Source organism: Symphalangus syndactylus, chromosome 14, assembly GCF_028878055.3.
Source record: "Symphalangus syndactylus isolate Jambi chromosome 14, NHGRI_mSymSyn1-v2.1_pri, whole genome shotgun sequence".
Taxonomy (NCBI): domain Eukaryota; kingdom Metazoa; phylum Chordata; class Mammalia; order Primates; family Hylobatidae; genus Symphalangus; species Symphalangus syndactylus.
The window spans coordinates 114,541,595-114,554,814 of NC_072436.2; the positions used below are offsets into that span (position 1 = coordinate 114,541,595).

The window sequence follows — 13,220 nt, forward strand, 5'->3', positions numbered from 1 at the left end:
TGCTCAGGCTGGTCTCAAATTCCTGGGCTCAAGTGATTCTTCCACTTTGGCCTCCCAAAGTGTTGGGATTACAGGCAGTACCCACTGTGCCTGGCCTACGGTAGCTTTTTTGTTTTTTAGATGGAGTCTCAGTCTGTTTCCCAAGCTGGAGTGTAGTGGCACGATCTCGGTTCACTGCAAGCTTGTTGTAACCTCCGTCTCCCAGGTTCAAGTGATTCTCCTGACTCAGCCTCCCGAGTAGCTAGGATTACAGGCACATGCCACCATGCCCGGTTAATTTTTGTATTTTTGGTAGAGACGAGGTTTCACCTTGTTGGCCAGACTGGTCTCGAACTCCTGAGCTCAAGTGATCTGCCGCTTAGGCCTCCCAGAGTGCTGGGATTACAGGCATGAACCACCTTTCCTGGCCCTACTTACTATATTTTCAATTTAAGATGGGTTTATTGAGATGTAACTCCATTGTATGTTGAGGAGCATGTGTATTTCAAGTTTTTTTTATGTGTAGTGGTGCAAACGATGTTGTTTTTGTTTTTGTTTTTTTTTTTTTTTTTTTTTTTTGTGAGATGGAGTCTCACTCTGTTGCCCAGGCTAGAGTGCAGTGGTGTAATCTCAGCTCACTGCAACCCCTCTCTCCCAGGTTCAAGTGATTCTCCTGCCTCAGCCCCCTGAGTAGCTGGGATTACAGGCGCCTGCCACCATGCCCAGCTAATTTTTTTATTTTTAGTAGAAATGGGGTTTCACCATGTTGACCAGACTAGTCTCGAACTCCTGACCTCAGGTGATCCACCCACCTCAGCCTCGCAAAGTGCTGGGATTACAGGCGTGAGCCACCATGCCTGGCTGGTGGTATTTTTCATTTCAAATTCCAGTTGTTTACTGTTTTTCAAAATATGAAAACAGAAATCTGTGCTGAATGAAACAAAATAGACCTGTGCTAAGATGTAAAAAGGAAAAGTTTACCAGCCCCCATCTTCCCCCTCTTGGTACCCAGCATTAGCACACCGGCCTGTGTTAGTCTAGACCTTTCTCCTTGCTCAGCAAACTTGTAAAATGTATGGGCTATATGACAGTTGCGTATCAATAAAAACAAACAGGATCATGGTCACACAAATGGAGATTTTTGTTGATTTTTACCACAGTAGAATCACACTATGCCATGTTATTCTACAATTTCCTTTTTGCACTTAATTTATTATGGCCAAACATGGTGGCTCACACCTGTAATCCCAGCACTTTGGGAGGCCGAGGCGGGTGGATCACCTGAGGTCAGGAGTTTGAGACCGGCCTGGCCAACATGGTGAAACCCCGTCTCTACCAAAAATACAAAAATTAGCCAAATGTGGTGGTGGGCGCCTGTAATCCCAGCTACTCGGGAGGCTAAGGCAGGAGAATCACTTGAACCTGGAAGGCGGAGGTTGCAGTGAGCCAAGATTGCACCACTGCACTCCAGCCTGGGTGACAGAGCAAAACTCTGTCTCAAAAAAGAAAAAAAAAATTATTATGGCCCAGCCTGTAGTAGTGGATACAGATTGTGCCCTGGTTCTTTATGCATGAATGTTTGTGTACACACACACACGCACACACACAGAGATTGTTCCACAGAAAGAAGCTCCTATACAAAGCACGAGTGTTTTATTTCAGTACATTTTTTTCTGATTTTTGTCTGTTTCCGTCTTCCCTTTGGATAATCTGAATCAGTAACTGCTGAATGGATGGTTCGGAGATGTAAGCTCGTCTTCCTGGTTAGGTGCTAAATTCTGTAAGTGCAGAAATGAGGTCGTCGTGTGAGCCTCTCCAGGCTGGGCCTAGCACAGGGCTGAGTATGTGTGGGGCTCTGACAGCCTAGAGTTTGGTTCTGGACCTCCGTTTGTCTGTCTGTGAGGGGTCATCGTGATAGCACCACTTCAGAGGGTAGTTGGAAGACTAGGAGGGGTCGAGTGTCTGGTATGCCTGATGTGGAGTAGGTCTCAGGAAGCTGAACACTCCTCACAGAAAACTGGGGGACTGGGTGGTGGTTGCTGCTGTGCAGAGGAGGAGGAATGGGGCTGAGGAGGGATGCCTTGGTGTGTGATGCCAGCCCTGCCTGCTGGGGATGGGCTGCTCAGAGCCAGGGTTGGGGGTGGGGGGACAGGCTGGCCCCCGGGGACCCTCCAGCCCCTGGTGTGTGATGCCAGCCTTGTGTGCTGGGGATGGGCTGCTCAGAGCTGGGAGTTGGGAGGTGGGGGGAACAGGCTGGATTCCAGGTACCCTCCAGCCCTAATCGCAAGTGGTTTCCTCTTCTCTGCTTTTCCAGGACAAGCAGCTGCGGATCTTTGACCCCAGAACAAAGCCGCAGGCCTCTCAGGTGAGTTGTGTGGGCAAGCCGGGGTGGGTTGAAGCCTCCACTGAAGCTGAGGACCCAGTGGTTCTAGCAGGTGGAGGTAGGGGCAGGCCTGGGGTCCTGGCAGACATGTTCTGCAGCACCAGGGGTCCCCAGGAGGTGGGCCACCACTGCTGGGAGCTCTTCCTGTGAAGTGTGTTGTGGGTCCTGGGAGGGCCTGGCTTTGATCACAGGGTGGCAGAAGCTAAGCTTCCCCCAGGCTCTCCACGGAGGCCGTCCTGTGGCTTCAGGCAGCGATCTGAGATTCCCACTTCCTTCCTTTGAGACCTTCACCCTGGCATGGTCAGCAGAGACCAGCTGCAGAGGAGCCAAAAAGAAATAGCCCCTGTCCTCTGCAGGAAGACCCTGGGTGGGACCTATCAAAACGTACAGGGTCCAGGGACTGAGCGTGTTCTGGTTTGTGTCTGTGCATGGAGTGTGTGTGGCCATTTCAGTTCCGATCAGGGAAGCTGGAACCTGGCTCATGCTGCAGGCATCCAGCCACTGGGACACCGTTCATTTGCCCTACAGAGACCTTGTAGGCAGGAGCAGCAACCCCGGGACAGGGCCCTGTGTCTGGCTCCATAAACATTGCCTGTGCTAGGCAGGGAATGTTTATGGAGCCAGACACAGGGCCCTGTCCCAGGGTAGTTGCCGGGGGCTTCTCTTGCTGGGCTGGTTTAGTGCTTCCCTGAGTAACTGGTTGGGGAGCAGAGGCCTGCGTAATGCCAAGGGGGCAGACACAGATGGCCTGAAGGAGGACGGGCTTGTCCGAGGGGTCTGTACGAGGGGTGCTGGGGGATCCAGGCCCGTGGTCACCTGGGCTGTGGGAAGCCATTAGAGAGTTGTTTTTTTGTTTGTTTGTTTGTTTGTTTCAGACGGAGTCTCACTCTGTCGCCCAGGCTGGAGTGTAGTGGCATGATCTTGGCTCACTGCAAGCTCCGCCTCCCGGGTTCACGCCATTCTCTCGCCTCAGCCTCCCAAGTAGCTGGGACTACAGGCGCCCGCCACCACGCCCGGCTAATTTTGTTTTTGTGTTTTTAGTAGAGACTGGGTTTCACCATGTTAGCCAGGATGGTCTCGATCTCCTGACCTCGTGATCCTCCCTCCTCAGTCTCCTAAAGTGCTGGAATTACAGGCCTGAGCCACCATGCCCGGCCGCCATTAGGGCGTTTTAAGCAGGAAGTGCGATGAGTAGCTTTACATTTCTTTTTTTTGGGTTGGGGGGATGGAGTCTTGCTCTGTCGCCCAGGCTGGAGGGCAGTGGCGCAGTCTCGGCTCACTGCAAACTCTGCCTCCTGGGTTCAAGTGATTTTACTGCCTCAGCCTCCTGAGTAGCTGGGACTACAGGTGCCCGCCACCATGCCCGGCTAATTTTGTATTTTTAGTAGAGACGGGGTTTCACCATGTTAGTCAGGCTGGTCTCGAACTCCTGACCTTGTGATCCACCCTCCTCGGCCTGCCAAAGTGCTGGGATTACAGACGTGAGCTACCGCAGCTGGCCATGGATTTACATTTCTAAAAAGAACTTTCTAGAAGCTGAGGAGGCTTATTCCCTGAGGAAGGTGAAGTTTAGGGTCCTACTGTTAGCTCAGGAGAGGAGCTCCCCAGCAAAGACCTAGGCCCATCACAGATACCCCCTCCCCATTTCTAGGACTTTTTCCCCACCTGGGGTCAAGGGCAAACCACCAGGCCAAACCAAACTAGCGGTAGCCTGGAGCCCCAGAGACCCCTACACACACAAGACTCAGGAGAGAAACCCAGTCACATGGAAGATTGCAACTTTTTAGTCCAAACGGTACAGTCAGTTCCATTTTTGTCCAGCTGAAGACCAAGAGGACTCCCATTTAACCAGTGAAACTAGCCGGGCAGAGTGGTTTTGGCCACACCCTGGTCATACTTGCTGGTGAGGCTGGCTGACCGCTTCGTCATGTGAGACCTGGGCCTAGTAGATGGTGGCTGTCTGTATCTCAAGGCAGTGTGGGTGTGTGCGGTATCCTCACTAGGTAGCTTTCTTTGACTTCCAAAGCCTTTGCCCAGAAAGCGGGGCCCAGGCTCAGCTTGAAGGCGCCACGGAGGCTTCCCCCGGCCCCCTTCACTTTCTCAGGTTGCACTCTCCTCTCCAGAGCCCAGGGCACTGCTGGGGCACCTATGCTTCTGCCCCTGACCTACCAGGCATGGCTCTGAGCCAGCTCGCTGGGCCCACGTGATTCTTCCTCTTCTCCCCTCCTCCGCCCCCTCTTTCCAGCCCTCCTCCTCCTCTCCCCTCCTCTTCCAGCAGGGCTGGGGGCGGTGACTGATGCCGAGGTGGGGATAGAGTGGCTGCTATCCAAGGGGCTCCCAGCTCCGCGAAGAGAGAGGGAGAGGATCTGGTTCTGGAGGGAGCCCCCCTGCGGGGCTTTGGGGCAAGGAGACCTGGGAAGAGCGTGGGTGGCTCCCACCCCTTCCAGCTGCTGGCTGGGGCCTGTGCTCGGGCCCTGGTGCGGGGGCAGCAGGCCTGGAATGCCGCTCTCCGTGTGGCCCTGCCCCCCACTTCCGCCCAGGGCATCTGGCCCACACCTGGCTTCTATTAGGAAAACCGCTGCTGGCAGCCAGGGCCGGTGTGAGCCGAGGGGCCGGCTCGAGGGAGAGGCCTTCTGGGAGTGCCTTCTCTGGCAATCCTTCCTGCCTAGTGGGGTGTGGCTGGGGGTCAGGGAGCGGGGCCGCCTGCCCTCCATCCAACCTCTGTCCTCTCTGGGTCCCACCCCACCTGAGCCCTGGTGCTGTCCGGGAGCCCAGAGTGGGCCAGGGAGTCCGCCCTCCACTGTCTTGTTGGAGCCCTGCCTCAGGCGTGAGCTTGGAGCAGGGGACCCTGGGGAGCCTCCTCCTGTTCACACCCCTGCTTGGTTCTTAGACTGCACGTGTGACCCTTTGTTATGCACCAGGCACTTGGCATATTCCACTTCCTCGGAGGTGTAGACCCCAAGGGTCGGATGGTTCTGTGGCTTCTCCAGGGTCCCACCTCAGGGTGACAGAGGCAGGCTCGCCCCTCTGATTGCAGAACCCCCAGGACCCCCACTGCTGCCCCTTCCCTTTAAACTGGCCCAGCTGGGGCTGGGTGAGGCCCTGGAGCCCAGGCTGTTCCGGGAAAGTGGCAGCCCCAAATGAGTGTCGAGGCCTCAGAACCCTTGTCTGGGCGGGAGGGGGCCCCGCATGGAGCCCTCTAGGAATCCCAGTGCATCAGACAGGCCAATGGGGGGTGGTGAACCTCAGAGGAGGGAAGGGGGTAAGTGGGGGAGTCTTACTATTGAAGCAGGTCCCCTCACCCCAGCAAGGAGCCAGGGCTGCTCCTGGAACCATCCTGCCCTGCAAAGGAAGTGTTGCCATGGTGATGAAGGGGCGGGCATGCACCTCCCCTCCTGCACCCCTTGCGGGGCTGAACTGCTCCTGCCCTGCCACAGCCCCTCCTGTTCTCAGAGCCAGGTGGCGGGGGGCTCTCTTGGGGCTGCAGGGTAACAGGATGCCTGGGTCCCAGCTGCAGCCCCTGTTCTTGCCCCCTACCCAGGAGAATGAGGAGCTGGGGAGAGGGCTCTTCTCTGAGGCTTGCTGAGGCTGGCAAACGGGTCTCGCTCTGTCGCCCAGGTGGGAGTGCAGCGGCACCAACACGGCTCACTGCAGCTTTGACCTGCTGGGCTCAAGCAATCCTCCTGCCTCAGCCTTCCTAGTAGCTGGGACTACAGGCACGCACCACCACATCAAGCTAGTTGGGGTTTTTTTGTTTTGTTTTGTTTTGTTTTGTTTGAGATAGAGTCTTTCTCTGTCACCCAGGCTGGAGTGCAGGGGCACGGTCTCGGCTCACTGCAAGCTCCGCCTCCCAGGTTCAAGCGATTCTCCCGCCTCAGCCTCTCGAGTAGCTGGGATTACAGGTGCCTGCCACCATGCCCGGCTAATTTTTGTATTTTTGGTAGAGATGGCGTTTCACCATGTTGGCCAGGCTGGTCTTGAACTCCTGACCTCAGGTGATCCACCCGCCTCGGCCTCCCAAAATGCTAGGATTACAGGCGTGAGCCACTGTGCCTGGCCTAGTGTTTGTTTTTTTAAGAGAGAAGTTTTCAGTTTGTGGCCCAGGCTGCTCTGGAACTCCTGGGCTCAAGCCGTCCTCCCATCTCAGCCTCCCAAAGTGTTGGGATTACGGCAGGTACCATTGCACGCAGCCCACCTCTCATTTTTGATACTGGCGATCACTCCATTGTTGAGGAGTTATAGGGTAAGGGGTGGGCCACTGACGCCCTCCCTCACCTGGGGGCTTCCTGTGGTCTCTGGGCAAACTGAGCTAGGTGTACCCACAGTGGGGAGTGGCTGGGTGCAGCCAAAGCTCTTACCTGGAACTCCGAAGGCTGAGCTGAACGCTCCAGGGAGCAAGAGCTGGCCCAGGATGTTTGCTGGAAACCAGAGCATTTCTGGGGCAGCTGCGGTCCTGGGCGGCTGCTCCTCCCTTCCCTGCTGCCTCCTAGCTGCGACTTTGTGCAAGCCTCATCACCACTCTGAGCCTCACGTCCGTCTTGTGCAGGTGGAGGAGACAGCTGGGGCCGGGCCACTTTGCACCATGGCTTCCTTTCTCTGTGCGTTTGGCTTCCCACGTGTGAATTAGGAAGTGGGGAGATACAGGCCAAGGGCGTCCCACCCCTAGCCTTAGCCTGTGCCCCTAGGTGAAAAGTGCTCAGTGGCAGCTCCTGGGGGACCCTGCAGGCTTGGCCCAGCCTCCACCTCCCTCGTCTCCACCTGCTGGCTGAGCGGGTCTCTCTGCTTCCAGTTTCCAACTCTTTGCAGATGCCAATTTCCATGCCTGGCTCACGCCTGTCAACCCTCCCAGCCTAGCGGGAATGACGCTAGGTCTTCCCTCACTTACACTCTGACGGTACCCTGCTATCACCTGTGAGACATGCACACTTGACACGTTTCAGGCACAATCCTGGGCCTTCTACAAGCATTCCCTCTTACTCCTTGTGGCCATCTTCAAAAGTAGGTCCTTCAGCACCATAGGAAAGGTTAAAAAAAAAAAAAAAGTAAATTTTGTTACAGTGCTTTTTACAGACATGGAAACCGAGGCACAAAGCCAGTGACTGACCCACCATGGGAGGTGGCCAGGCTGGGGCTCTCCTGGGTCCACCTCCAGAGCTTCCTCCCCTAACACCATGCAGCTCCCCCATGGCATGCAGTCACATGGAATGACACACTGATTTCTCTTTGGCCTACATCTGCCTCCCCGATGTGTTTATTCCACGGGCACGGGGACTTTTCCCATTTTGTTCACCATGTCATCTAGAATAGTGTGTGGCTCAAATATCCGTATGACGAGAGAACAGATGAGTGAGGGGCACTGCTTCCCCCCGGCACCTGTCCTCTATCTGAGAACCATCCGGCCCCACCGCCAGCTCCTAGCACAGTTCTGGCCACTGGGAGGCCTTATGTGTTTCTTGAATGAATGAGTGACTTTTGGACAAGCTAAGAACCACCTGGTGGGCTGCACACACACAGATAATTGCACGCCAAACACCAACGAGAGGGCAGGAGCCTGAATGACACTGTGACCCTCTCCGGGTGTTGCGGGCAGGGCTGGCCAATGGCTGGACCCTTGTCCTGACCTGATATCGCCTCTTACGTGGAGAGAGGGCAGTGGGGCCTTGGTTCTCAGGCTCCAGCACCAACTTCCTGTGCTGGCCACAGCCTGGTGGGAAGGGAACAGTGAGAAAAGCCCCTCGAAGGACGGGACCTGGAGCCGTTTCCGATGGTCTCCCACGCTGGAGTCAGCCTCCACGGGCTGGGGAGGGGGCCCTGGGCCAGCTCCTCGCAGGCTGCTTCCCTCCCTCATTCATTCCCAAGGAGATCGTGGGAAGCTCGGGGGAAGCTGGCCGTGGTTTGGGGTGAGCTATTTTTGGTAACAGGGTCCTTCATCTCAGGCTCCAGGGGCCAGGGTGACTGGGAGGAGCTGTTTGCATTTCCTCTGGCCCCTTCAGCTCCCCACTGCCAGGGCCCAGGAGGACAGGGCCCCACCCACCATGTGAGCTTCCCTCTCCTCCCAGGGGCTGGGAGCCTTCCTGCTGGCAGCTCCAGCACCTCGGGGGGGCCAGGAGAGGCACTACTTGGCGCTCTCTGGACGTTGCCCAGAGGTGGGTCCTAGGCCCTGCCTCTTGCCTGGGGCGGCCGCAGTGATCCTCAAAATCCCCCGATTTACACGGCGCTTTGCCACAAGCCCTGCCCTTCCACATGGCAACAGCCCTGGGAAGCGGGTGGCACTGCATTGTGAGCCCCTTACACAAGCGAGAGAAATGAGGCATTGAGAGAGTGTGGCGTCCCCAGGATCACACAGCTCTTGGGGGCAAGAAAGTGCCAGTGCCTTTAGCCCCTGGTGCCGCAGGGAAGGGGCCTGGAGCTGGGGAGCGAGGTAGCCCTCTCCTTGGGAGGAGGGACACTTGGGAGGGGTGGCCAGGTTGGCCTCTGGGTGCAGAGCTCCCCTCAGCTGGGGCAGAGGCGGGGCTGATCCCTGGGGTGCTTCGGAGACTACCCTTGGTCCCAGTGGGGACGTGGAGAAGGACTCAGCCCTTCCCACCCTCTGTGAGGCCTTCAGGCAGGTGGGCAGCAGAAGTTCCCTAGCTTAGGCCCATTCCAGGGGGCCCCACCCATCAGCAGGGGCCCTGGGGGCTCAGGTCCACCTCTTACCTCCTGCAGAGCACGCAGGCCCATGAGAACAGCAGGGATAGCCGGCTGGCATGGACGGGCACCTGGGAGCACCTTGTGTCTACTGGATTCAACCAGGTAGGGGGTTCCTCCTGGAGGAGCAGGGCATGGCCAGGTGGGACGTGTCCAGCCCTTTGGGCAGGGACGAAGCCAATGGGAGGCGGGGGACCGAGGGCCAGTTCCAGGCCTGTCCATATACGGCCTGGCTATGCGGCCGGGTCTCAGAGCCTCAGGGGACTGATGGCTGCTGAAAACTGGCAGATTCCATTTGTAATAGCTCAGCCTGACCCCAGGAGCCATAGTGGCCCCACAGGGACCCGAGTCCACGGAGGGAACCGCCCCTCATCCTTTGTCACCTAAGAGTTCTTAAAGGGGCAGAACATGAAAACCCAAACTCTCTTTCCCTGGGGTGACTCCCACCCCCACTCCAAGCCCTGCTCTGGGGCAGGTGCCCCATGTCAGGCTGTACCCTCAGGCGCTGGGTTCCCTGGGAGCCCCCGGGTGGGGCCGGGGACAGGCCACTCTGAGCCCCTCTCTCGCCCTCCCTGCAGATGCGTGAACACGAAGTGAAGCTGTGGGACACGCGGTTCTTCTCCAGCGCCCTAGCCTCCCTCACCTTGGACACCTCGCTTGGGTAGGAGCTGCGTCACGTGGATGGGCTGGGGGGCCTGATGACCCAGGGCGCCGCAGGCGAGGGCACCTGATCCGGCCTGTCAGTGAGGCGGGCTGATCTCCGGGGTGTTCTGGGGTACCTGATCTGGGCTGCAAGGCCTTGCAACAGACACCTGGCCCTGTACCCCCGGAGCTTCCAGACGTCACGAGCAGCAGGTGCTCAGGTGCCCCTCTGGGCCCTGGTAGCAGAGTGGGCCCTTGGTCACCAGAGGTTTCGTGGCTGGGGGTTGACACAGGTATCCTTGGCATTCAGGGAGAGGGTGTGATCCGGAAGTGCAAGAATACGCTTCATTTTTCTGTGGATGTTCTGGCAGGGCTGAAGCCCAGGGAGGCTCCAGGCTATGATAGGAGGGTGGACGTGGGCATTGTTGGACAGCCTGGCAGTTTGGAGGTGGAGGTGGAGGAGGAGGTGGGCCTTGGCTTATGCGGCCCACTGAGGTTTATGTGGCCTACTCCGCACCAGCCACGTGGCTGTCATGTTCTATCCTGAGGTGTGTCCCCAGGTGGAGCTGGTGCCCAGGCAGCCTGGGGGGGCTCCAGGTGCACCTCATCCTTCCATCTGCCCCCAGAAGTGTGTGGAGAGGGCTTTTGGCAGTGCCTGGCGGGGTCCTGGCCAGGCACAGTCAGCTGTGTGCAGAGATGGCGTTGGCCCACTGCAGCTCAGGAGCCAGACACCAGGAGGCCCAGGGCAAGCATTTATGAGTGACTCATCTGTTCAGACCACCCACAACACAGCTGGGGAGACTGAGGCTTGGGGGGGTGTTCAGAGACGTAGCCAGGCAGGGCCGGGGTAGAGAGACAGGGACTCCATCCACCTTCTGAAGCTTCAACCGTGACTCATGAGGGCCTTGCTGGAATCTTCACAGGCAGGGGGATCCGAGAACGTCAGAGCCAGGAAAGGGGTGGTCCTTGGCAAGCTTATTCATTCTTCCATTGCATAACTGAGGAAACTAAGTCACAGGCAACAGTGACCTGTCCAGGCTCTGGGAGCAGCAAGGGTATGTGTCTGGGGGTAAGGAAGGCTGCGGGATCTTCCGGGGAGTCCCCAAAAGAGCTCCCACCTGAGTACCAGTGAGAGCTCCTGCCAAGGGCTTCCCCGGGCTGAGAGCCGCCCAGAGGAGAGGTAGGGGTCAGGGTGACAGTGACGCCCTTTCCTACCCTCTCACACCCAGGGAGGGGCTGAGAAGCTGGCAAGGCCCATTTTACAGATGAGGGAGGCAAAAGTGAGCAAGATTCAGCACCTTCCCTGAAGCCATATGGAGGGTAAGAGGCAGAGTCAGGGCTGCCCTCAGCCTCCTGCCTGCTCTGGGCATTGGGGATTCAGGGAGGAGTCAGTAGGACTCGCCCCGCCTTGAGGAGTCAGAGCTCCCGGGCCTTCAGACTCCACGTATAGGATCTGGCCCCATGTCCCCCATCCCGGGCCTGGAGCTGCCTGTCATCTTGTCTTCTAGACCTTTCTAGGTCAGACAGCCCCTTCCCTGCAGGGCCCCCAGCAGAGGCATTGGTGTGAAGGGACCCGGCACCAGTCACTTCCACCCACCACTTCCTGCCTTCCAGGCTCCGCCCCCAGTGACAGGGTCCCCATCCCCTGCAAGCGTCTCCTGCCCAGCCCCAGTGTGGCCTCTGTTAATGATGCCCAGACCTCACGGTGCCACTGGCCAAGGCTGACCCTGTAATTACCACAGTTAAGAATAGCCTCGAAGGACCAGTGAGGACTGGAATTTCTCAAATCACTCCCAGATGGGTGGCCAGGCCAGGGTCCTCTCCCCTCTGCCCCCGAGCCCTAGCCCCTGCTCTGCCAGCCCCCATGAAGCTGGTGGATGCCAAGGATGTGTGCCAGCCCCTTGCTGTTCTGAGAGGTGGCAGGTCCCCTGCACCCCCAGGCGTCCTGGAAGCTGGAGCCCCCCACTAACTCCCTGGGGTGCCGGGGCCTCTGAGCGAATCTGGGCTGAGCATGGAAAGTCTAGAGTGTCATCTGTGGGCACGGCTAATGGGGAGGTTGGCAACTGCATCCACTCCACCACCCTCGAGTTCTTCTGTTTTACAGATTTTCCATCTTGGCTTGGGCGGAACAGTGTGTGCCCTTATGAGAGCTAGAGGAGGCCAGGGCTCGTGCACATACCCCGTCCCCTCCTCATCCTCACCCAGGGGACTCTGCTGTGATCCCACCTATGCCCATCCCCTGACATTCATGGAGTATCTGAGGGGAAGCTGGCCACAGTGAGAGGAGCAGGGGCTGGGAGCCAGGCCAGCCTCGAACACCAAGGTCCTGTCTGTGCTCAGGCAGCGTCCACCGAGGGCTGCCCAGCACTTTGTGTGCCTGGCACCATGCTTGGCGCAGGGTGGAGGTGGGGGGATAACGAGAGGGACCAGCAGCCTGCACCGAAGGAACAGCTCATGCTTTGGTCTTGGAGACGCAGAGATGCACCTGTCTTGGGTGCCACGCTTCTGGGTGTGAATTGAGCGGGGATGAGTGTGTGAACGCCTGTGAGGGGGCTGGGTGAACTGTATCACCCCCTACCCCCATAGAAGTAGGGTCTATTGCTTCTGTAGCTCACAGTGGCCCTAAGCCCTCCCACGTGGCCGGCAGCCCCATCCGTGGCTGGGGAGCAGGTGCTGGGGTCTTGTCTCCACTTACTGTGAGCACGTTGTCTTCCCTCCCTGTGGCCGCTCCTTTTCAATAGACGAGGTCGCCGGGCATGAAACAAGAGCATGTGTCGCCCACATGGCCCAGGGCCTGCTGCATTCAGCACCTGGTGATGGGGGCTCGCACACGCCCACATCTGCCCCTGGTACCTGGCCTAGAGTCGGGGGGCTTGTCCCGGGTCGAGGCTGCATCTCAGCTTGGTCGCCCCCTGGCTGGGTTCTCCCCTTCCCTGAAGCCCTGATCTGATGGCACACTCCAGAGAGTGTTCCCGGGAAGGCTTCCTTTCTTTGGGCCCTGCCACCCCCCCGCCACTGCCCCTTGCCACCGTCCCACTCGGCCAGGTTTGCTTTGCAGTGAAAACATTTCTTCAGCAGCCGCCGTGTTCAGCAGCAGCCTCAGGCCCACAAAGGCCCCTTTGACGATGCAGCCACGGGCGGGGGGAGGCAGGCCTGGCCGCAGCCACTCCCCTAATGGGACCCAGGCCTACAGGAAATCCACCTGGGCTGCCGCCGCTGCCTCAGGAAGAAGGGGCCCCACCCAGGCCCACTGCCACCACCCACTGCCCGCCATGACCCACGGCCCGCCTCCTCCCTCCTCGTGCCAGAGCCCTCAGCAGCCGCTAATTGAATCCAGAGCCTCGCGTGGCTGGGCCTGACTCGGCGCTGACATCAGCACCCGCGCCGCGGGGCCTGCTCCCTGGGTCTGGCTGGGCTGACTCTGTCCCACCAGGGGTGAGCCTGAGTGCTGGGGCCCAGGGCCATGACCTGTGGGACAGTGGCATGGGGTCTGCTGGAGGCTCACTCCAGCATGTTCTGGGTGCCCCTG

The 13,220-nt window shown here is 58.4% G+C and overlaps 1 protein-coding gene across 8 annotated transcripts in view; it reads left to right on the plus strand.

Moving 5' to 3' along the window:
• Nucleotides 1–13,220, plus strand: part of LOC129462677 (mitochondrial import inner membrane translocase subunit TIM16) — an 81,811-nt gene that overhangs the window by 24,044 nt on the left and 44,547 nt on the right. For all 8 annotated transcript variants that reach the window (XR_010115799.1, XM_063618279.1, XM_063618276.1 and 5 more), the window contains 3 exons: nt 2,294–2,344; nt 9,068–9,154; nt 9,628–9,710. Coding sequence is in view for 7 of the 8 variants with exons in the window: in XM_063618279.1 (XP_063474349.1) it covers nt 2,294–2,344; nt 9,068–9,154; nt 9,628–9,710 (221 nt within the window). In the remaining variant the exon portion in view is untranslated. The remainder of the gene's footprint in view (nt 1–2,293; nt 2,345–9,067; nt 9,155–9,627; nt 9,711–13,220) is intronic.